Raw genomic sequence first — 23,456 nt, 5'->3', positions numbered from 1 at the left:
TGAAGTGTGATGCTTATGAAATTGTGTGTTGTTAGATGATATGTGTCATTAGGTGATGTGCGCATGTGTACTTGTGCACATGCAAGTTTCTCCTACAAATGTATATCTTCGATCTCATGGAGTGAATGTTAAATAAGTGGTCGTATCAGTTGTAAAAGTCTTAAAATTCATACTTTAAAATGTTGAAATTTTGAACGACATTAATTTATTTGTTATAAAAGTGACTGGAGAGAACTCTGAAACCTTATCTGACACAGAAATATCTGTTTTGTCCACTTCAGAAGTTATTGAGAAATCTAATTGGATTAGCCATATTCCCAACATGCTGATTTACATGAAGTGGACAAATCACTTATGTTGGGTGGCTGCTTTGAAAAGGGGAGCAGGAGACTGGCTGATAAGAATTGAGAGTAAAAGTGAGGGCTCAAAGAGTGCTTGAGCAGAAGCAGAGACGCATGGAGTAGGGGGGACCGGTACCCCGTTCCTCTGCAAGCAAGCGTTGTTTGGGGATTGAAGTTGGGAACTCTCTCCACTACTAATTGCGCTCCGGTGCCTTTCATGAATATTCATTCTGGCGTGTTCAGACCCCGCCTAATTAGCCGAGAGATAGAGGAAGAAACTCGCACCTTTTACCACAAGAGAAGCGTTTCCCCCCGTCGCATTCTCAGGGGGATGCTGGCAGAATAGCCCAAGTTCATTAGCCAAAAAAGAAAGGGAAAAAAGTTACCTGAAAAGCACGGGACGATTTGGTCTTCAAAATGGATGGGCAAACAGGGTTTTCTTTTTTTTGTGTTTCTTTTTTTTTTTTTTTTTTTTTTTTTTGCTATTGCATATTTAGTGCCTATTACGCATGTCTATCAAAAACTAACGTAGAAACGAAATACAATTATCTGATTGAGTGAGTTGGTGGATATTATTCTACTCGCTGTAGTTTGGAAGTACATCACATGAATTTTAAAATCCAAACATAGCTTGTGGCAGGTCGAAATGTTCCCCCTGGAATTGAGGAAGACTTGTATTTAACATCTAATAAGAGGCCGAGGCCCGTTTAAGAATGCGAGGGTGATATTATAGGTATACCTTTGGAAAATAAAAAGCCAATGACTACATTAAATTTCATTTCCAAATTAAATGTTTGCATATTTATGGCCTTAGAGGGAAGACCAGAATAACCCATTTTAAAAGTTTTACTATTATTGTGTTCTCAAATAGGGACTATACTCTGATGAATGACACAATTTATCTTTTTTTCTTTTCTGTATAATTTTGATGCATCTTATTGGAGAGTACGGAAAATGCTGTGACACAATTTTCATAATTCTCTACACGAATTTGTTATGGGCCATTTTTTTATACATAATTATTTATTCTTTCCTGTGTATCCTCACTGCACTGACACCCGCGCACAGAGAAACAGAGGGAAAGTTGATTAATTGAAGGGTCGATGGGGATCTATTGGTTGAGGTGCGTCGTGACAATAACTGCTGCATATTAAGTAGATTGGAAGGGGGGGGGGAGTGGGGAGGTGGGGGGGAATTAACACGTGCCTGACTGAAAAAAGAAAAGACCCCTCATTCTAATAAATGAACCCTTAAATTTACAATTTATTTAAACATTCTTTCCAAAAAATATATTGGCAGGAAATTAAGTTTGGTCAATAAAAGCATCATGTTTAGTTAGTATCCTGTCCGTGTTAAATTTTGTTTTCAGAATATTAGTTTTAATGTTTCACCATGTTCCCATAATGTCAAGACACCACACGAAACAAACTCGCGAGATACTAAAGAATAAATGAGAGAATTGTGGTTTCAGGGTGATACAAAGAAGAGACTTGTGCACACACTTAATTTCTGGTATAAAAAAAAAGGGTCAACCAAGTTCCACGACACTCATCTCTGCGGTTCATACTCAGTGCGACTCGTAATTTCCTCTCTTTTTTTTCATTCTACTTTTTAAAGCCATCATATCGTGTTCATTTCCAGCCGCTTTTCCTGTACGGCCTGTCATTCACCACCAAGTTCTGTGTGATCCCTTTCATCGAGCGCACCATGGAAACCTAGTGAGTCCTGGCAAAAATGCACCTCAGCGCACACAAGGCCATATTCTTTACAAAAGGGCCAAAGCATCTGGATCTTTCTTTTCCAGCAGCTCCTCGCTGGCATGGCAAAGCACAAGACTGGGTCTGTGTGGCAGAGACCACTGCTTTTTATAGACTGGGAGACAAGAATGACTGAATGGCTTACGCATCTTCATTAACTGAGAGCTGCATGGAGCTCCGGTCCCTTACAGCAGTGACACACATGCAGCCACTGAGGTCTCTCAGGAGTTTAGGGCGCAGAGAAAAGACACTGACAATAAGAAATGTCCTGGCTGGGATTTCCCATTAACGACTACGGTTAGAGGAGCGTTATGCATCATTGTCTTACATGTTATTTTTTTGCATTTTACTCGATTTCCCAGATATATTCTATTACCTTTTAATTACACAAAATATTGTTTAAATCAGTAAATATGTGTATTGGTATTGTAATGTTATTGTAGACAAATCTATTCCACGTTAGAATTAAAATAACGCAAATTATTGTTTCTCGGTAATTAAAGAAAAAAATGTTTGCGAAATCGTTTTTAATCATAAGAGGTGTTTCTTAAAATGACACAAATTAACTGACAGCATTGACAACAATACACGTTGCATCTTATAATATTTCATAATTTGACTGTCACTAATAAATGACCCTCAAATGACGCGCAGATAACTCGCGAAGATTGTCTTCCACTCATCCCAAATAAATATATAAAGGATGGGTGGACAAAAACCACGCCTTTCAAGAGATGATGACGAGCACCTGTGACCCCGACAACATTTTCCACACACACATACACACACACACACACACACGCATACACACACACACACACACACACACATACACACACACACGCACACACACACACTCGCTACATTGTTAAAGCTGGAGACAAGAGTACAGCAAGGACGCGGTCACGGCAGAAAGGAGACAACTTACCTTTTAGTCATGTAGTCCCGGATTAAAATGAATACTTGAGTTGAATCGTCCTGTAAATAGAAAGAGAATAGTCGCATGGGGAAGATGACAACAAACAAACACGCGGCAGAGATAAAAAAGGCAAAACATTGCTTTCAGGTAAATGATTAAAATGGGACTGTTGCGCCTGAAAAACCTTCCAAAAAGCTCCTGATTTAGAAGGAGTGGAACATGTGCCTGATTGCAGAGTTTTAGGCGAATGGAACGGGAGAGATGTAAGATTTGTTTAAAGCCCCGCATTTCCATTTAAGAACGTGATTGTGTTTGCAAAGATCCCTTTCAATCTTCGCATCTCCCCCCCTCTCTCTACCCCTCCGCGTCTCTGAGGCTGCTTTGCAATTCATAGAATTGGTAATTTGCTATTGGGACAAAACGTGAAGGGAAAAATAATCAGATCAACCGGGAGAGGTAGTGAGGAGGGAGCCAGGAGGAAGAAACACAAGGTTTCTCTCTCCAAGTTGCTGCTTAGTAAAATGCTTCAAGAGGTAAATTATAGAAGAATATATTTTCTGGAATCGGTTACATCTAAATTTCCAGGGTTAGAAAGGAATCCAGAGCAACTGCACACCATCCTGGCATCGAGGATAACAGTGTCATATAAAAATTAAATCAGATTGTTTTATGATAAATTAGCTATAAATGATTGTTATCAGGTATGGCACTAAGCCTTGATAACGTCCGATCAGGATTTCAAAGAAGATACTGAATGATGTGAATAAATTGTGTGTAATATCTGTCACCTCTGTCACCTGCAGCACTGTGTGTGTGAGGGGGTGGGTGGGGGGGAGAGAAAGAGAGAGAAACAGAGAGAGAGAGAGAGAGAGAGAGAGAGGGAGAGAGAGAGAGAGAGAGAGAGAGAGAGAGAGAGGGAGCGTATCTTGGCCTATCTTAACTAAGTGGGTGGTGATGATGAGATCATACAACATTGAAAATTACCGAGACAATACAAATAAATGACATACGCGGAGGCTTTGAAATAGAGCAAATGCTTTCAAATTTGTCACACATTTACAGCAGCACTCGCAGACACATCACAGCGCTTTATTTACACGCCTCTAGTTGTGTGGGTGGCTGCAGAGCTGGAGCATCGCGCCTTATAATCTATTTAAAATGAGGAGCGCTATAATCATCACTGACCTATTATAAAGGTGCACGAGTGTGTGTTTGTGTGTGTGTGTGTGTGTGTGTGTGTTTGTGTGTGTGTGTGTGTTGGAGGGGGGGCAACCCTTCAAAAAGATCTCCTTACTCCCCCACGTGGTTATTTGCAAAACAACCGATCCAAACTCAGGGAAACCTAATCAAACCCCGCTGCTGCAGCCCTGTTCACTTTCCATAGAGAGAGAATTGAAGAGGAAAAAAAAGAAAATCTTCTGTCTAATAGACAGAAAATAGGCTATCTGTGCGCGCGCGACCTATCAATGGGGAGCAGGTATGTGGAGTGAAGGTCCTGTTAAAATACTCAAATAGACATTTAATAAATAGAACATATGTTTTTCTATAACATATGTAAGATCGGAGCTCTTCCCATCCTGTGCGAAAAATGCGCTGTAGCATGCTCTGAAACCCTGCGCCTATTGAATATGTCCCTTGTGGGCTTGAATCGGAGAGGAGCCAATACAAGCGGAGGGGAGGCGTGTCTTCGCTCTTCCAGAAGACCTCCCAGAGCAGGTTGTTGCGTTTTGGCTCTAAAGCCTGGAGACCTCCGAAGTGCTCGTCAGTTTTCGAAGTAGGAGCCATGGCGACAACAGCTCAGTATATTCCGAGGAATAACTCCTTACCGTCCAACCCGCTCATGCATCCGGATTCGGATAGGATGCACCAGGGGACGACCTACAGAGAAGTGCAGAAAATGATGCACCACGAGTACTTGCAAGGGCTTGCGGCTACCAACACGGGGCACCCGATGAGCCTGACGCACCATCAGTGGCTGCCCACCTCCAACACCGACTGGTCCAGCGGCACCCACATCGGACAGCAGGAGCACAAAGCCACCGTGCAGGCGACCCGGGAGGACTTGAGCAGCGGCTTCCACCACAGATCTCACCTGGTGCACCAGCAGACGCAGAGTAGCCACCATGGTTCGTGGGCGCCCACCACAACACACCACTTATCCCCGCTGTCCCCAGCATCCAACGGCCACCAGTCACTGGTCTACTCCCAGCCTGGATACACAAATCTCAACGCAATGCTGAGTCCCCAGCCCGGTTCCCTGCACCACGGTATGCGGGACCCACTCCACGACGATTCGGGCAGCCACGACAACCAGATGGAGTCGCCCCAGCAGGCGTTCAGCCACCACCAGGACCACTCGGACGAGGACGCGCCCAGCTCCGACGACCTGGAGCAGTTCGCCAAGCAGTTCAAACAGCGGCGGATCAAACTGGGCTTTACGCAGGCGGACGTGGGCTTGGCCTTGGGCACCCTGTATGGAAACGTCTTTTCTCAGACCACTATCTGCAGGTTTGAGGCGCTGCAGCTCAGCTTCAAGAACATGTGCAAACTTAAGCCGCTCCTAAACAAGTGGCTGGAGGAGACAGACTCAAACACTGGCAGTCCCACCAATTTGGACAAGATTGCTGCGCAGGGCAGGAAACGAAAGAAGAGGACCTCTATTGAAGTAGGGGTGAAAGGGGCGCTGGAAAATCATTTCTTAAAATGCCCAAAGCCATCTGCTCATGAAATCAGCACTTTAGCCGGCACTCTGCAGTTGGAAAAAGAGGTTGTCCGTGTTTGGTTTTGCAACAGAAGACAAAAAGAGAAAAGAATGACACCAGTGGGGGTCCCTCACCCGAATATGGAGGACGTATATTCCCAAGCAGAAACCCCTCCTCTACACCGCACACTACAGAGTCCTGTGCAGTGACTGTTTTCATGAACAATCCGAGAATTTCCGCGGGGGATAGAAAAAGGGAAAGGGACTATGGAGTTTACAGTATTTAAGTTTGGCTTTTGTTTTCCTGAGAGAAAAGAGACATGGAAAAGTTGAACAGATGAGTTTTGCCCTTAGTATTCGGAGATCGTCATGTCCAACAAATAGATGGCAAGAGGGAAAATGTTAAGAAAAAAAAAATGCAGAAAAAAAAAGAAAAAAAATGCTATTACTGATTCCGTGCGCATTTAAAGTGAAACAAAGATCTTTATTTACCAAAATTATATGGAGGAGACATGCATATAAAGTAAATTTGATATCCCATGGCTTTTTCAAATGGGGAGTAATTAAATGTGGCAACTGAGGCCATCTCCTCCTGGTGTACCATGAACTGTTGGCGCTCACCAGAATGAGGTGGTTGCCTGAAAATGATCAACACTGGAGATGAATAGCCTACACTGAATGAACATTTTGCTTTTTCAGGCTTAAACTGATTAACCAGATTTCTGAATATTAGTGTATACTTTCTTTGTTATATTAAGTGTGATGTTTTGGTTGGAAATACTTTAACTTCAGTGTCTCTCTTACTGCAGACTGTCTATGATTTCTTCTTCATTATTTGCTATAGGTACTGTAACTCATCAGAGAAGCCTCTCATTTTTCTCTGTACTCAGTGGGAGTTGATGGTTGGAGGGGTGGGGGGTGGGGGGGGGGGGGGAAGTGATGGAAATTATGGCACCCGAAAAACACTCATAATCAACATTTCAGAAAATGTTCAATGCAACGGGACGTCTAAGTTCTGACTGCATGCCTTAAAAAAAAATATTTAAAGCTTTTCAAATGACCACGTCGAAAATTTGCAAACAGCACCAGACGCTAAAAGGGCAATGTGGATTTTAAACACACATTTTCTTCTTTTCTTTCGGGGGGTTGATTTGTTGTTTTCTTTGCATGGAGCACTTATTCTTTCGTTGATTATTATTATTATTATTATTATTATTGCAATTTGATATTTGTTAATAAAATTGTGAGTGGAGCTGATCTCAATATAGGCTTAAACACAATAAATCCCATGTTTACAGGTTCCTGGTTGTTACCACTGAGCGCTGTCAGCTCACATTGCTTACTGCCTGATATCCTGTTGTATTCCAAAACATTTCAAGAGAGATTGGTCAAAAATACGAAATGAAAAGTAATAATAACTCAGGTAACTTCAGTGCCCCATGTCGGAGTATCACGCCTGTACATGATTTCTGTTCCTCTGTGTTTTCATATGTTTTGATCTGGTTACAACAACACCGTTACCTTTGTCCAATAAATCCACTGTATTATATTAAAACGCTGGACAAAAAGAAAATAACTTCTAAAGGGAAAGCGAGGAAGGGATTTACTTTAGATATATTTATTTTTTTTCTGACCTGAAAGTACATCTGAAAATCTCATGCGTTGTGTGTCATTTCTCAATGTTGGACCAGTCCAAAAGCCTACAGCAGTGCTATTCAATACAGTTGAGGGAAACTTCTTTTTTTTTTTTCAAGAAAAAAAAATAATAATAATAAAAAAAAAAGATTTTAGAGAAAATGTTGCCAGGATTATTTCCGATGTGTAAATATGTCCAATATGTAAACTTGTATTTGTTCTGAGATATTGTTTTGTTTTTGTTTCTTTCCGGGCAGTTTTGTACACTTACTAATTCCAAGAAGATATTTTAATATGATTTCATTTATGAATCTGACCATTTATATATATATATTTATTTCTTAAACGTGTTTGGAGCTTTTTGTTTAGCTCTGTTAATGGTTATGTTGCAGTGGATTTCAGTATGTTTTTCTTTTCGTTTACTACATTGGTTGTATGTTGATTGCTAAATGTAGACTGCAAAGTCACATTTATATTTATGTTATAGTAATATTTTATTACTTACATAAAACATATATACAAGAAATGGTCTGTTGTCTTCATTAAGATCCAAACCACTCGTCCTTTGTTACTGTCTATTGTAGCATCATCAGGCAAACAAGATAAACATGATCATAAAGTTGAATGCTGTTCAGTGTGCTGAGCATCGGGAGGTGGTGAGCACATCATGTGTTCAGTTTAAATAACAGTGATTCGTTATGTAACAGGGGGTCGGTTAAAATCAGAAGCTGTGTATTTGTGCTGTTAAAGGGGATAGACAACAGTATTTTACCTCAGGCATTCCCTGCTAAGTTCACACAGTCTCTGACATTGTTCGCATCTTTGTGTAATCGCAGTATTAAATTGTGCAATATTAATAACGAATTATTGTCTTTTCATTGAGTGGTTATTATTATTATTATTATTATTATTATTATTATTATTATTATTATTATTATTATTATTATTATTATTATCCTCCATGTGACTGACTTATTTATTTAGAATAGCCTAAATAGGCCTTCTTCAATCATATTGAAATTTGAGCAGTTTTCCCTTAAATAAACCATCGATCATCACTTGTAATGTTTTAAGCATCTAAAAGGCGAATTGTGATGAATCTTTGATCTGTGCCTGCAGGCAAAAATCAGCCTCTTTTCCAAAGATAGAGAGAGGGAAAACACATATAGGATAAACAAAAACGGCAGGCCCTAAAGTTTCATGAGTAAATAGAGGCCTACATTCACAGTCAACATCTTTTATGTTATTTTGCACCTAAATAAATATTCCATTTCTCTATATCATCGTAGATTCAATAGTTTTAAAGTTAGGCCGGTGTGTCTTCACGCCACAGCGGTAGTGCGCCTTGTTTCTACGTTTACATCTGTAAATATCAGATCAGGATACACTAAGGTTACGTGGAGAAATTCATTACAGGTGCTGATAAATCTAAATTCTCTAAATCACCTTTACGCCTTCATTTATTAAGGGTGAAAATCTCCGTGAAAAGTTAGAAATGAAAAGACGTAGCGACAGTTAAAATTCAACAATTTTCACAAAGTTGAGGTTTGCTGAAGAAAAGTAAACTTGTCTTCATTTATTGCTGCTTCCCAAATTATGAAAGGCTATTTGAAATAGTTAACAGGTGCATATTTAAGTCTATAGTGGAAGAATTATTGAATTTCTTTCTCTACGAAAGTGGACTTTTATCAAACACGAAGAGGCAATACAAAGTTGGAAGAAGCATTCAGTTTCTAAAGAAAAACTGATGTCAGATTTTGGGAACAGACATGTCATCGTTACTCGGTTGTATAATTTCTATACCATTTACACAAACCAATATCCACGAATATTTTTCCTAACTGTGCGTAATGCGGTTTTATTAAAAGATGAATTTGTGTGCGTCATTCGTGTAGCCGTGTCGTGCGTCTACAAAGACTGTAAAAACAGCGCACAATGTAAGTGTGCTGAAATGTTTTGACGGGCCTTTTGTGCTGCTGTGATGCAAGTGAAAAAAAAAGTGTCTTTGCAGTGTGGCTGAGGTGGTCAAACTGTGGGAAGAGGAGGCCAACATAAGGAGCGAACGAGACCCAGAGAACAGTGAGTCTTAGGCGCCCCCTGCTGGCAAAACCAGGGTACTGTACGACTGAGCTCTACCTCAAAGATTTATAGAAATGAACAACAATAAAAACAACAGCTAATCTAATAATAATCTCATCGTCGTCGTCATCATTTCAACTTTGTGCGTGTTTATGTCCTTAAAACACAAACGGCCAAAACATGCACCATAAGTAGTTTTACATGCTCGGTCAGGTTACACCTACAGAAGTTTAGAACAGAGACTAAGGTGTGTTTTCCTTTTCATGTCAAATATTAGGCTGATAAATAAATTTCAATTGTTTTTGTGAAGTTTAAGTAGCTACACCCCTGTTGAACAATTATGTCTGCCTTGGTACCTCTTCACTCAATGAAATGAAATTTGTAGTCAGAAATCAAACATAAAATCTCCCAGCATCAGAACAGACACTCAAACCACCGAAGGCCTCTACAAGACCTGTAGAAATGGAGTGAAATGCAAGACACAGAAGCACACGATTGGACAAAAGATGGTGAAATTGAGTCCATAGTTGACTATATGAGAAATGACAATTAAGAAATCTTTATCTATAGGTGAGAAAGATTGGGTTGACTGGTACCAAATGTTATGTTTTGATGATATGCAATTTTGATTCTGTACTGTACGGAGGGACACAACCTCCATTATGCCGATTAACCAATAATACATGAGGAGAACTCATCACAAAACAGCGAAACCCAGCTATTTGACCCATAAAACATCACAGTTCAACCCTTTCCCCTTTCCTCCTCTTCCTCCCTCTCAGCAGTCTGCTCTCCTGCACTGAGTGGGCCCTCTGCAGCACTCGCAGAGGAGCTCCAGCCTCAGCAGTGCACAGGCGCTTGTGAGCACCAATGCCTCCTTCATCAGGGAAGTATCGTCACACACAGGAGATGTGGATTAGTGATGATTAGCAGGGATTATGGCTGGTTAATGGTGGGAAAATACATTAGGAACCATCGGCTCTGGGAGGGGGAGGGGATTTCACTCACGCTAGCGGATTTGCATTGATCCACAGCAAATGAATGAGGATTAGCAGCATCAAGCTATCTGCCAACAGATAAATAACATTAAGCGTATTATACGCCAACGCCTGTTATTAATGACATTACAAACACCACTACAATGCTGGCAATTATGGAAATAATGGGAGCGGCTGAATAATGTACTTGTTTGGGATTCTTTGGATTCCGAATCATTCTCATGTACAGAGACGTGGGGTGATGCTGGAGAGCCAAGCTGCAGGTAGGCTGAGAAGAGCATAGTTTTTGGGTACCTCCTTCTAAGAAAGCATACTTGAAGGGGTTTAATTAATGGCTTTATAAATGTTTACTAAATCATGTATTACTGCTTTAGATATCAGGAATAAGCCATTTGTAATAACATTTTTTGAATTGCCAGGCTGTGAAATTTCATCTTCCTCCAGCATAACTTGATGTAATTGATCAAAAACAGGCCTCCAATGAACAGTTTGACTACTTGTCACCTGGACAACAGGTGAAGACCACTTGGACCAAAAGCCATTCATCAACAACCCAGACATATTAGATTATTTTAGTGGAGGAAGCCGCTATTCATGATTTACTCACTTCCTAATGACCCAACAGGTGTGCAGCCTGCAAGTCCATAACCTGGCAACCCCAAATCTGTCATTAATTGGTTATTACTGATCTATATGTATTAATAAATTATTTATTAACCATTAAGAAAGACAAATATGTAAGCTTTGTTAGAGAGTGGTATGTTAACTTTAGCTTGATGCGACAGATGGCAAGTTCAGAAAAAGCACATGAAAAAACGTTGCGTTAAATAACACTCAAAATAAGGTTCACCCTTTTGTATTTTTTGGGCAGGCAATATAAACTTTGTTTGGGTCAATTTTGAAACATGATTGACATCAATCAAGGGCATCTACAGTAAACACTCTCTGTATAGCCACAACATATTACTTTGTAGGAATGTGGAAGAGAAAAATGCACTCATTCCTCCATCTAACATCCTTTTTTAACCTAACAGGTGAAAGAGCCTGTAGCTTTTTTTTCTCTCTATTACTACCTCTTCCTCCAGTCTGAGTTCTCCTCTCCTCTTTTTACCGTTTATGTAATAAATACTCCACTCCCACAGTGAGTGGCAGAGAAAGGGGGGATGGGGACTGGAAAAAGAACAGAATAATGCATTTTTTCATCAAAAATTCCTTCTCTTCCTCTACCTCAAGGTTTCCTCCTCTGAGCCACTTGAAAGATGGGCAACAATGTGGCCACACAGTGAACACCTAGTTACCATATGAAACACTCCAGCAGTGAACTGGAGGAGACGGAGAAGGGAGAGGAGAAGTCTTGTGTTATTTATGATACTGGGCCTTGTAGCTATATGGGTTCCCTCTTCATGTCTACTCCGTGGTATGGCCCCCATATGCGAAGGGGTATAAGTGCAGCTTTAGAAAGTTACTCTCCCCTCCCCTCTGCATCTCTTTGCTCCTCACTCTGAGGTTTTGAAGAAGAGAAGTAGCCCGTCTCCTCTTTCATGGCTTTGAGGGACATTTTATATCGCCTCAGGTGTCTGTCAGTGTGGCTAACAGTTCTGAGAGTGAAGAACTAATATTTCAAGAACTTGCCTCCAGGCAGCTGCACATAGATGTTCTTGTTGGTGGCATACAACGAGAAGAAAAGCATACTTTAGAGGCATTCAACAGCAGCAATTACTACTGATTCAGTGAGCTAGCTGGTATTAAACAATGGCTGTGACAATCTTAGCAAGTGATAAGAACAGAGTGGAAAAGGCGAGATAAATGCAATCATCTGTACTGCACAAGCTGCCTTCAATTAGTAGGATTTCTGTCACAAGGTTGCAAAGAGCCCAGGAAAATGTATAAGGGGTACACTAACCAAACAAAACAGTAATAATAATGGTTTTATTTATTTAAGTCAATGAAGTCATACAGCACAGCTGCTGAGGGGGGCTTTTAGACTACTGCACAAGGTTGCAAAGTTAATTGTTGTGTCTAAAAGGACATGGCAGTCCCATGTTAAAGGTTGTCCCCTCTCTTCACCTTCAAGCCTGGCTTTTGTCAACTGTAGCAAAGGCATTGCAATGCCTCCTTACTTTAATAACAAGGTTCACTGCAGAGAAGAGGAGAGGAACGGAAAAGACGAGGCCTTGCAGCAAAGAGACACATACCGGTAAACAATGGGAAGGTCATCTAACCATAGAGCACGCTGAGATGTTCAGGGCCTTCCTGCCAACAAGGATATTCAAAAAGAAAAAACATGGCTATTCAGAGATCACAAATGTATAGCACAGTAGCAGAAAGACAATCTTTTTGCATACCCTGAGCAGTTCTATTGTTTCTCGGAGACATATGGACAGTCTAGGAAATGCAAAGGATTCTCACACAGAGATCTTGGCAGTACAAAACTAACTGAGAAAGTCCCAACTCTGCTCTACACTGCTTGTGTGCCATCTCTATAATCCAAACCCAAACAATATTCTTTGCGGTTGTCCTTTACCCATGACTGATCCTTCGTGTTATGCATGCTGGAATGGATATTATATTGTGAACCCCTGCAAATTGGAGCCGGACAATAAACAGATCATCAAAGATGATCCCGCTACCCCTGACAGTTGGCTTTGCCCTGCAATGCTGAGTTCAAAGGACATAGATCGGTGGGCAAATGAGTGCTGTTGCTCAGCGCACAGTCAACCGAAACAACAACAAAGATAAGGCTGATGGAAATAAATAAATAAGGATGGAGGAGAGGAGAGGGGGAAAAATAAGGGAAGTAGGGGGGTAGACGCAGCACAGAGATGAAATGGAGACCTGCCACTGTGCTCAAGGACACCGCGTGCCACTATGTAATTAGAAATGTACACAGATGATTTGGATGCAGCGATATGATTAGGCAAAGCAGTCCCCAGTCTTAGGCCTAATCAGCTCACTTCTGAGAGATACTCCAAGACTGCTGGTGTGTATGTGTATGTGTGTGTAATAAAAATAGAGGGTGTGTTACACACTACGCGGCATCTCTCCCCTCACTACAACCTCTCGGAGGGTACACTAGAGAAACTGGCATACAGACACTTATGCACATAAAGTTAGACATACACACAGAGGGGAAAAAACAGAGAGGGAGACAGATAGACATTGAGATTTATTATGAACATGCAAATACATAGGCAAGATCTGTTTATGATGAGAACTGGGGCCACCAATTATAGAAGGAGAAGCTAGAATTGTGTGAACTGCATGTATGATGAACCCTTGGTGCTTAACCAGTGTCAAAGACATGCATTAATGAAAACACAGGGTGCAGTATTCAAGAAACATATTGATATAACAAAGGTAAAGATTAAAAAGGAGTATGAGTAGGAATTTGGCAGAAGCCCTAATCATACAGATTTTCTGAGAATCATGGAGAAGTATGGTTAGTGAGTAATAATATACTTGACTGGAAGTAGAATTCAAGAATATAATGAAAGAAAATTTCATTGCTCTAAGTCAGCTTTTGGGTCAAACTTCAAGCCAGTCTTTTGAAAGCATCACATTTTGAGGTCATCTCAAGAAGAACTGAACAACCACACCTAAAATCTCAACACATATGTGCCCTGGAGCTAGAGGCATGCACAAAAGAGGCGACGGTCTACAAAGACCCAAGTAATGAGCAGAGGCCAATTAAAAAGAGCTGCTCCCTCCTCCTCCTCCTCCTCCTCCTCCTCCTCCTCCTCCTCCTCATCTACCACCTCCCTTTCTCCTCCTCGCTCTATCTGTCCTTCTGTCGCTCCTCCTCCAGTGGCTTGTTATTGATCACCTTTAACCCTGTCTCTCAGTGGTGTCAAAACTACCATTTAGGCTCATCCCTAGGGCTGAGCGTGTGTCGATCGCACCCTGCCCTATAAATCATTACTCGGAGGAGTGGCTGGGGAGGCTCTGGCCTGCCTCGAGCGCAGAGGGAAGGCCTGACTTTCACAGACGCATTTTGGCAGAGCCCAACCTCATGCCCTGAAGGGTCAAGGGTCATCGACGGTCCCATGGATTAGCACCCAGTCACCCCCGCTAACCCTTGTCCTCCATCCAACCCACCTCTATTCCCTCACGGGCCTGGCAGTGACACCCCTTTGATTTTTAAATAAGACAAAAGGTCAATCGGCGTCCTGCCCTGTCTTCTCAGTGTTCTCCCTCCTAGTACGTGACAGTTCTTCTTTATTCATGATAGATCCTAATTTCTGTCCTGTTGCTGCAAACTGAATGAAAGATGAGCAAAGTTATACTGTAGGTAAGATGTAGAGGGAAGTTCACAGAATGATATGGCTGAGAGAGTTTGTCAGTGACTGGTGCTGTGGGTTTTAAGAAGCTATTGTCACTGTCTATCTCTTCGGCTATCTGTGTTGGTCTCATACAAACTCCCCTTTACCTCCTCCTGGGCTGGAGGCGCCTCATCGCCTCAGTACATGGCTGCATATCAGCCAGATGCTCCATCCACCCACAGTCCTCCTCCCCTTCTCTTCACCCCCACTCTCCCCCCAATGGTTTCCTCCCTATGCGGTGCTTGTAGAGAGGCAAATAAGCAATCGTCTCCAATCCTCTCTTTCTCTGTCTGTCTGTCCGCATGCTGCTCTCCCTGCAATAGTCAGACTAGGTTAGGTTACCCTCCTCAGTCACAGTCAAGGTTCCTGGGGATGAAGGGATGATGGGTAGAGGTGACAGGTCCTTTGTTGGGGTAAAGACTCATGACCCTTGGGTAAGCAGACAGAGGATGGGGCACAGGAATCTATAAATCTCCTTAAATCCAGACCCCTCACATCCCACTGGATGATAGCAAGCTGGTCCAAGTACATTTACTCAAATACTACTTAAGTACAATTCTGAGATATTTGTACTGTATTTCCATTTTATGTTCTTATATACATCTTATTCACAATATTTTAGAAGCAAATATTGTTTTTACTCAACTACATTTAGCAACTAAAGTTTCTATTTTTTTTTTAATACAAAATATGTAATGATTGTATAAAGTACTGTTGGGGTACAACCAAACATTATGTAAAATAGTTAAACTTAACTCCATCTTTACCAGTTACAACTGCTGCTTTCATGTTAATGTGTCAGTCATATTAATACAGTATTATAATACAACATACAATACTAAATTAACAGGAGCCATTATCCATAATGCATACTTTAACTTTTGATACTTTAACTACATGGTATTTCTGCACTTTCGCATAAGTAAAATTTTGTATGACTGACACAGACTTCATTTTTACCTTGTGATTAGGGCTGCAACTAATGATTATTTTCATTATCAATTAATCTGTCAATTACTTTCTCGATTAATAGATTAGTTGTTTGGTCTTTACAATGTCAAAGTACAAAGAAGATTGTGAAGATTTGTGAAAAATAATGATCACTGTTTCTCAAAGCATCCTAAAGTTTTCTCTTTTGTCCCCACCCACCATCCTTAACCCAAAGATATTCAGTTTACTATCATAGAGGACGAAAGAAACCAGAAAACATTCACATTGGAGAAGCTGGAACAAGAGAATTTTAATATTTTTTATTAAAAAATGACTCAAAACAATTAATCGATTATCAAAATAGTTAGCAGTTAATTTTCTAATTGACTAATTGTTGCAGCTCTACTTGTGATATTGTTACTTTTACTAAAGTAAAGGATCTGGATACTTCTTCCATATTGTTAGCAAAACATACAAATCCTCATTGGAAAGCTTCCATCTTCACCCAGTTCATAGTTTGATTCATGCAGCTATGTAATGTGTTTTTGTCAGAGTGAATTTGGCATCAAGCTCTCACGCCAATCAGCTTGCGTTGCAAGCTTGCATATGCACATGAAAGGTGATGCATTGATGTTGAGGGGGGATGGTGGTGAAGCAGAGGGTATGGATTTGGTACCCATTGTTGGTAGGGGGCTTCCATTTGCCTCTCCACCCACTCCACCACACCCACCTATCCCCTGTGGGATGGCCCTGCCAGGGGGTGCAGGCATGGGACAGGACACTTTGCCACCAAGGGGATTAACTGGTGTGGCACCTCTTTGGTGCACGTGACCAAAGCAATTAAATAGTGGCCTTAGGCCTTCAGTTTGCCATTACTAAACCATTGACAAAGCAGCAAATTGGGCTTCTCTCTCCATACGTGTGTTTTCTAAGGTGTGAATACAGGGGAAAAAGACTACAGGTATGGCAGCCTCAAAGACATAAGGAAGCTGAGTGATGGGGAGTGAAGTTTTTAACCATAAAATATATGTTATGTGCATGCGTTTGTATATGTGTGTCCATATTTTTCTGCATGGACATTTGTATTTGCTATGTGCAGAGTGTAAGCAGGGTCTCGTGGCTTTCTTATCTCTCCCACTGTCTCTCCCACTCCCTGCAGCCGTCAATTAGTGAGCCCGGGTGTGCGAAGGTCTTGTGCTCTTTCACATGAGCCTTTGTTGCTTCTCTCTCCCTCTCTCCCTCTCTCTATCTCCCCCGTGTTTGAAGATTGAGGAAAGACACAAGGCAGGTTGCTGTAGCTCCTCTCTGGGGTGTTGGTTGCTGTCTGCAACTCTGTAAGCCTGCCTGGGCCTGAAGCAGCAGACCACAGAGTCTTCAAACACAGGAGGGAAAACATAGGCCTGGCCATGGAAAGCCAACCTCTGTCGAGAAAGGATGACCATCACCTCTAACAGTGCAGAGGGCCAAAATGTTCATGAGATTTGTATGTATAGTATATGTATACATATACTGTTAGCCTCGACTAACAAAGAGAAGACGGCCTGCACAGGACAAGGACTATAATGTTTTCTCCTTTTACTTCTGAGACTGTTGGAGATTTACAGAACTCTTTCATAGCCCTTAGAAGACTCTGTCTCCAATGCAGATGGGAGCATTACAGGTCCACATCAGAGCTGATGAGTAATCATAACAGAATGACAAAACCGGATATAGAAACACTACAGGGAAACTAGTTCCAGCGGTACGATAACCTCAAAACATTGTTTTAAATAAGTAGCACAGGATATGGTATTAGTATAATATCATTAATAACTGACAGTAGTGTTAGTTCTTGCTTGCTGTACACTATATACAGTACACAGTATGTGGTGTGTATAGGATGAAGAGGGGAAGAAGGTGGAGGTAGAAGAGGAAGAGGAGGAGGAGAAAAAAGAGAAATCTAAGGACTAAGAGAAAGGTGGGGAGGCAGATGAGGGAGAGGATGGAGACAGGGGAGTGGAAAGAAAAGGATGAAGAGAAAGAGGAGATAGGATGATTAGGTTTAGAAAAAGAGGACAAATATAAGGAAATGGGTAGGTGGGGAAGGAGGAGAAGAAAAAGGAACAAAGGAAAGGAAAGAGAAACAGCAGTGGAGCCTTTTCTCTCTCCCATTTGAAAGGATGGAATTTTGAAGACAAATTATGGGAAGAAAATATAATACAGGGAGAAGGAGGAGTATGGGGTGTGAGAAAAGGAAAGTGAAGAGGGCAATGATAAATTAGACACGGAGAACAAAGAATCTGGATTAAAAGCTCCATCATGTTTTATATTTGCCTACTCTTACCTTCACCAAATTTCATAAGCTGCTCAAGCTAAACAGCCATTTTTCCTAAGCTTATATCAAACAATCTACACTGTAAACAACAAGGGTTCTGGATGGTTCAATAGTGCAATTTGTATCAACTGCAGGAATAATTAACAAAATGACAATTTCAAATGCTATTTTTCCTCCTTTCAATTACCAGTTTTTGTTTTACATACACACAGTATATATAATGCTAAAGATTTAGCAGTTCACAGATTCTAAGTAGAGGTAAAACCAAAATAGAGTCAGAAAAACAGCTAACCATACAAATTTGAAGCTATTTTTAACTGTTAGCTGTCAAGTGCAACTCCAGGTACTGCACTGAATAAATGACAGCTCTATTCAGAAATTCAAGTGGTTTAGCAAATAGCAATTGTTCTATTAAATACAATTTAGCCTAGAAAGAACCACTGAATAAGCTTTAAGAAAAAAAGAAAAAAAAAAGAGCGCAGACAACCTTTGTCTAATGAGGGCCAGACATGTTCACCCCCAACCACCCGGCATTTCAGCCCCTTCAGCCCTCCACCCCAGCCTCGATCTTCAGACACTGGGCTGGAGAGAGGCGTGAAGAAGGGGGCCAGACTGCTAACCATCCATCACATCCGTCTGACCCGCCCCACAGTGCTGAAAAGACCACGGTTATCACTCACCCCTGACACAGTCATCGACGTTTGCCCTTAGAAGCACAAACACACACACACAAACACACACACTCACACATACAGACACCGACGCACACATATAGACAATCTACAACATCTTTGCAGTCACTCCAAAATGTCCCGTCACCTCTTGTCCTTCCCTCCATTGAACTCTCATCACTATCCATCAACCCTCATCATTCACAAAAATGCCAGCCGATCAACAGATGGCTCCAGGACCAATAAGACCGTGACAAATGCCAGGTAACTCCCAACAGGGGCCAGTTGCGTTAATCTGCACTCTGAACTACGGAACGGTTATTTCCAGTCCAGGCCAACAGTTATGCAAAGCTAGAGTCAGCTTCGATCTAGACTGGTGGGGGCCTTTGTGCTGATCTGAGTTGGAGTTGGGTGCTACAATGGTTTGTATTGTCCCACTGCCTCTCAGCTTTATTACATATGTATGTGTTGATTGCTGCAAAACAACAATGCTGGTGCATGGCATTAAGCAGTAACAATAACAATGATGCTTGGAGCTCCTACTCAGCGTTGGATGTTTATCCAACAAACCTCCATGTTGACGCCCAGTGCCCGATGGTGTGAAATACCAGCAGAAGAGCCAGCTTGGGAATATCATGAATGAGAAGTATATCGAGTACCTTGTCTTTACTGAGGTATAATTCAGCAATTCTAACTCTGCATACTTAAAACATAACAGAGAATGGATGAATGATAATGGATTGACTGTATTTATTGTAATACATATTGTAAAATGATGCAGAACTCACGAGTCATCCAAGTAACTACTAGCTTTGACTAAATCTAGAATGCTTTGCACTAAGCTTTGTATAAGGACCCAGTGAGATCCATACTGTGTAGATGTGTGACATTGATACAGAGTCCATGGCACAATGGATACATATGAGAGTGCTCCATAGGATCAAAGGTCACCTGGCCCACCCACGTCACTGTGGTGTAACAAGCCTGCGTGGAATGCCAGGGGGTCGTTCTGGTTGAAAACCTTGGGTTTGTCACCCGCCCAACCCTTCTAGCATCGTGACACACCCGAGCGGGCCAAGCTATGTGCCACCCCCGCCGGGCACCCTGTGGTATCAAAGACTTCCCCACACTTGGGTCCCATTCACACAAAACCACACATGGGCGTACGCAGACAACGGCCATCTCTGATGCCCTTCTGATTCTCCGCGCTGGCATTTAGCTGGAGAAGTTTAGTCTGTGTGTATGCGTGTGTCAGTGTATGTGTGTGTGTGTTTGTTTGAGCGGAGCGGTGTGCAGTAGGGAGGGAGGGGGGAGTGGAGGGTCCAAAGTGACAAGTGTTGTGGTGCAGATGTCCCCACAGCCAGCAGAGCCTCATGAATGGAAACTGTTGTGATGGTGACGGGGAAACGCGTTGGAGGCCTGGCCTACGCACACCAGTCATCTGAATGGCTGGAATTCAACATGGTCGAAAAGACAAGCTCATGCGTGCAGACTGGAAACAATGTGCCCTCTTTACTACTTTTTCTCTAACTCTCTCTGTCACTCTCACTCTTTCTTCTTTGGTTTTTAATCATTCCCCCTCTGTAAATGTAGCTGCAGTTAATTGTGATGCAAATCTTTCATGCTACCTTTAAAATTGTTGTTCAGCATCAAAAATTACTGTACATATACAGTGCAGTATATATGACAAAAATAAAAGCAGACTGATTAATTCTTAATATCCTTAAAGGATAAAGCACAATCTATTGAAACAAAGGAACAAAGATGGATAGGAAGTCACAGCGTAATTGATTTGAAGTGGAAATGTTATGATTGATCTATTGATTAGCTGTCTGGTGCTCATGCCCTTTTTAACAACAGACATACGGCTTCGCTCAAGGGACCATGAAGCTAGAGCCTCAGAGGAACACACACATATACGCACACACACACACGGCATAGGTCCATCCATTTACCATGTGACCATCAAGACGATGAGACAGACAAAAGAGGGACAAGAAGAAGCTGCCTCTTCAATTTCTGTCCTATTAAACATCTGTTCAGCCGATGTAGAAAGTCGATGCTTTGCCAAACACATTTTGTGACTCAACGGCTGTTCACAATGTATTGTCACATGTGAGCATTTTTCAGAGGAAATGATATGACTGATGACAAAAGACAGAGGGGAGAATTGACTGCATGTGTACTAAAAGTACATTTTTCAGAGGAGAGAGATGATCTTTTGCTCACTACAAAGTTAACTGCAGAATTTACTGACAGTTCACTGTAAACAATAGATGTAAATACAAGCACACATTCAAATATTATTCTCTACATTCTTAGAGTTACAGTATTTCAGAGTGTGTGTCTGTCCTCACACTGTGTGGCTGTAGTATAAGCTAAAAGAAAGCAAACAACAAACAAGTTGAACAGCTTTGTGAGATGACACCCAGATTTAGAATATGATCACACACACTACTAAAAGATGTCATGCACATCAGATCATCATCATCACAAATACACTAGTGAAATCATGTGTGAATACCCACACACACCACACACATCCTCTAAATTAATGACCACATAGGTTGTTTGTCTGCACTCCAGAATGACTCACTGAAGTGTAATATGCCACTTTCCAAAACAGGAGCGTAATATGTCAGTTTCCAAAACCGTTACAAATAGGATGGGTTTAGGGAAAGATCATGGTTTGCGTTAAAATGTCCACTTGAAACATGGTTATTACTTCCTTAAAGTTAGGCAATCTTCATCGTAATGGTAACAGTAAACACCACATTACGGTTTTTAAAAAAATGTCCCGACTCATGGTTGTAAGCAGGAAGTGAACAGCGGTCTCCTGCAGCAAAGTCCACTTTTAGCAATCTAACTATCTAGCCATCCACCCAACCCACCTCCTCCAAATAAGAAAGTTACCTTATATAGATGTCATCTGAACAGTGTCACTTCTCTGGGTCATAATTACTGCGACTGCTAGATGGCGTCTGTCACTCAAACGTAACTATAGGTCGTATTTTGGTGACTGAATTTACAACCTATAGGATAGTTTTTCTTGGGAGGACAACGTCACACACACTTATGCATATACACCTTGGTTGCAACAGAGCTCTCATCTCCATGTTATATTAGTGACAGTGAAGTGGACAGTCAGACTACAGTGAAGTCCTTTATCCTGACTAACAAACAGATACATCTCTCAGCTCTGACCCACACACTCACGCACACACGGGAATTACAGACAGTAAAAGCCTGACATGTCCCAAGAGAGACCAAGAAAAGGATTTTTGTTTGAAGCAGGAAGGGGTTATTGTTCACTAGATGCCAGGGCGTGGGCATCCAGGCACAGATTAGCCACAGGGAAACATTATCTCTTTGGGCCAGTTTACAAGACCCAGTCTGGCCTGGTCTAGTTTGGTCATCAAGGTACTTTATGTTCTGAGTGGCTCTTGTCTCCCATATGAACAAAGTGAGGGCTTGTTGGAGAAACCGAGAGGGGTGAGTCCCTGCTTTCTTCCCACCTACTCTCCTCCCTGCTTCCCCTCCTCTCCTCCCCTCTGGCCCCCGGACCAACTGCGAGGCTGCTGGAGTTCAAGCCTGGCCACGTGTTGGCCATTACACTCCCACAATGACCTTGTTGAGCTCAACATTTAGAGTCCCATAAAAACATTATTGTCCGACTCCTGGGATCATTTGTCCACTACCACAAAGGCTCAGAGAAAACCAAAATGTTAACCCCCCAGGGTTTTGCGGAGGCACATTTTTCAAATTCTGCCCCTTCTCCTCTTCTCTACCCATCCGCCCTCCTGGTACCACATCCCGCACCCACACTGACGTACTTACCAGCGGTGCCCACAGGGCACTACTACAAGGCTGCCTAATCAAAACGCTGCACCATAAAACAGACTTTTTGTTTTGTACTCCCAAAGAGCAAAGCCAACAATAATATCCATTCTCTTCTGCATACAGCACCATTTCAGCTTTTTCCTCTCATTTTATTGACTTTTGCGCACAAATGCTCTTGTTTGTTATCTATCCATTTGTGCATCCATCTATGCTTCCCTTTTCAGATGCATAACTATAGACCCATAACAGCTAAAAGTTCCTAATGGTCATTTAGTCTCTAAATATGTCCATTTCACATGGGCTGGTTGAATGTAGCCTACCTGCTGAGTGAATGGGCAAGGTCGTGCCAGCCTATTAGCCATATTAAAAACCAACCCATTATGGTAATTGGGGAGGTCTAATGCATGTACAGGTTGCTTAGCGCCCATGTATTAGCTCTGATAGATGACTCTGTGATTAGCACTGAAAGGTACATTGTAGTACAGCGCTGCTGCTTGCCTCATGCTTGCTGTCCTCTGATCCCGTCTCTCAATGTGCTGACCTCTACTGTGGACACTTAGGTCAGTTATGCACGTCCCTGACCAAATGTTGGCTACTGGGAATCAGAGTGATTGCTATGGACAAGGACATTCGTTATTCCCTGACAATGATAAAGAATTTTTTTTTTTTTAATTCTTGGGGGGCTGAAAAATATATTTAATTTCCATTTGCCCAGCAAGATATGATTTAGAAAGAGGGGAAGGCACATGTTTGATCCTCATTACTGAACCTTACATAAATGTACCTAAGATGTGCATGTAGAAACTGTACACCCTGGACTAATACAACATTATAACGCACTCAACAGAACAGTACAAGTGATTTTTCAAAACCAATAATCACAGCTGTGTAATTATTAAGTAATTAGTACTGATCAACACAACTGTCAGATGTTTGGCCTTTTTTATAGTCT

At 41.7% G+C, this 23,456-nt stretch overlaps 1 protein-coding gene and 1 long non-coding RNA gene across 2 annotated transcripts in view; one reads left to right on the top strand and one right to left on the bottom strand.

The window, feature by feature from the left end:
* Nucleotides 1-23,456, bottom strand: part of LOC122987976 — a 33,612-nt gene that overhangs the window by 1,953 nt on the left and 8,203 nt on the right. Inside the window, exon 2 of the long non-coding RNA XR_006404674.1 lies at nucleotides 3,027-3,076. This is a non-coding gene — a long non-coding RNA (uncharacterized LOC122987976). The remainder of the gene's footprint in view (nucleotides 1-3,026; nucleotides 3,077-23,456) is intronic.
* On the top strand, nucleotides 3,930-6,621 carry pou3f1 (POU class 3 homeobox 1). Its single transcript, XM_044360032.1, has one exon. The coding sequence runs from the start codon at nucleotides 4,801-4,803 to the stop codon at nucleotides 5,926-5,928; it is 1,128 nt and encodes a 375-aa protein (XP_044215967.1). The 5' UTR covers nucleotides 3,930-4,800; the 3' UTR covers nucleotides 5,929-6,621.

This window comes from Thunnus albacares, chromosome 8 (assembly GCF_914725855.1).
Source record: "Thunnus albacares chromosome 8, fThuAlb1.1, whole genome shotgun sequence".
Classification (NCBI taxonomy): domain Eukaryota; kingdom Metazoa; phylum Chordata; class Actinopteri; order Scombriformes; family Scombridae; genus Thunnus; species Thunnus albacares.
Note: the sequence above shows the minus strand (reverse complement) of the source record. Positions and strands in the feature narration are given on the sequence as shown.

Bases quoted from the DNA above. Each gene is read 5' to 3' on its own strand.
- pou3f1 (XM_044360032.1), top strand. From the start codon at position 4,801: ATGGCGACAACAGCTCAGTATATTCCGAGGAATAACTCCTTACCGTCC.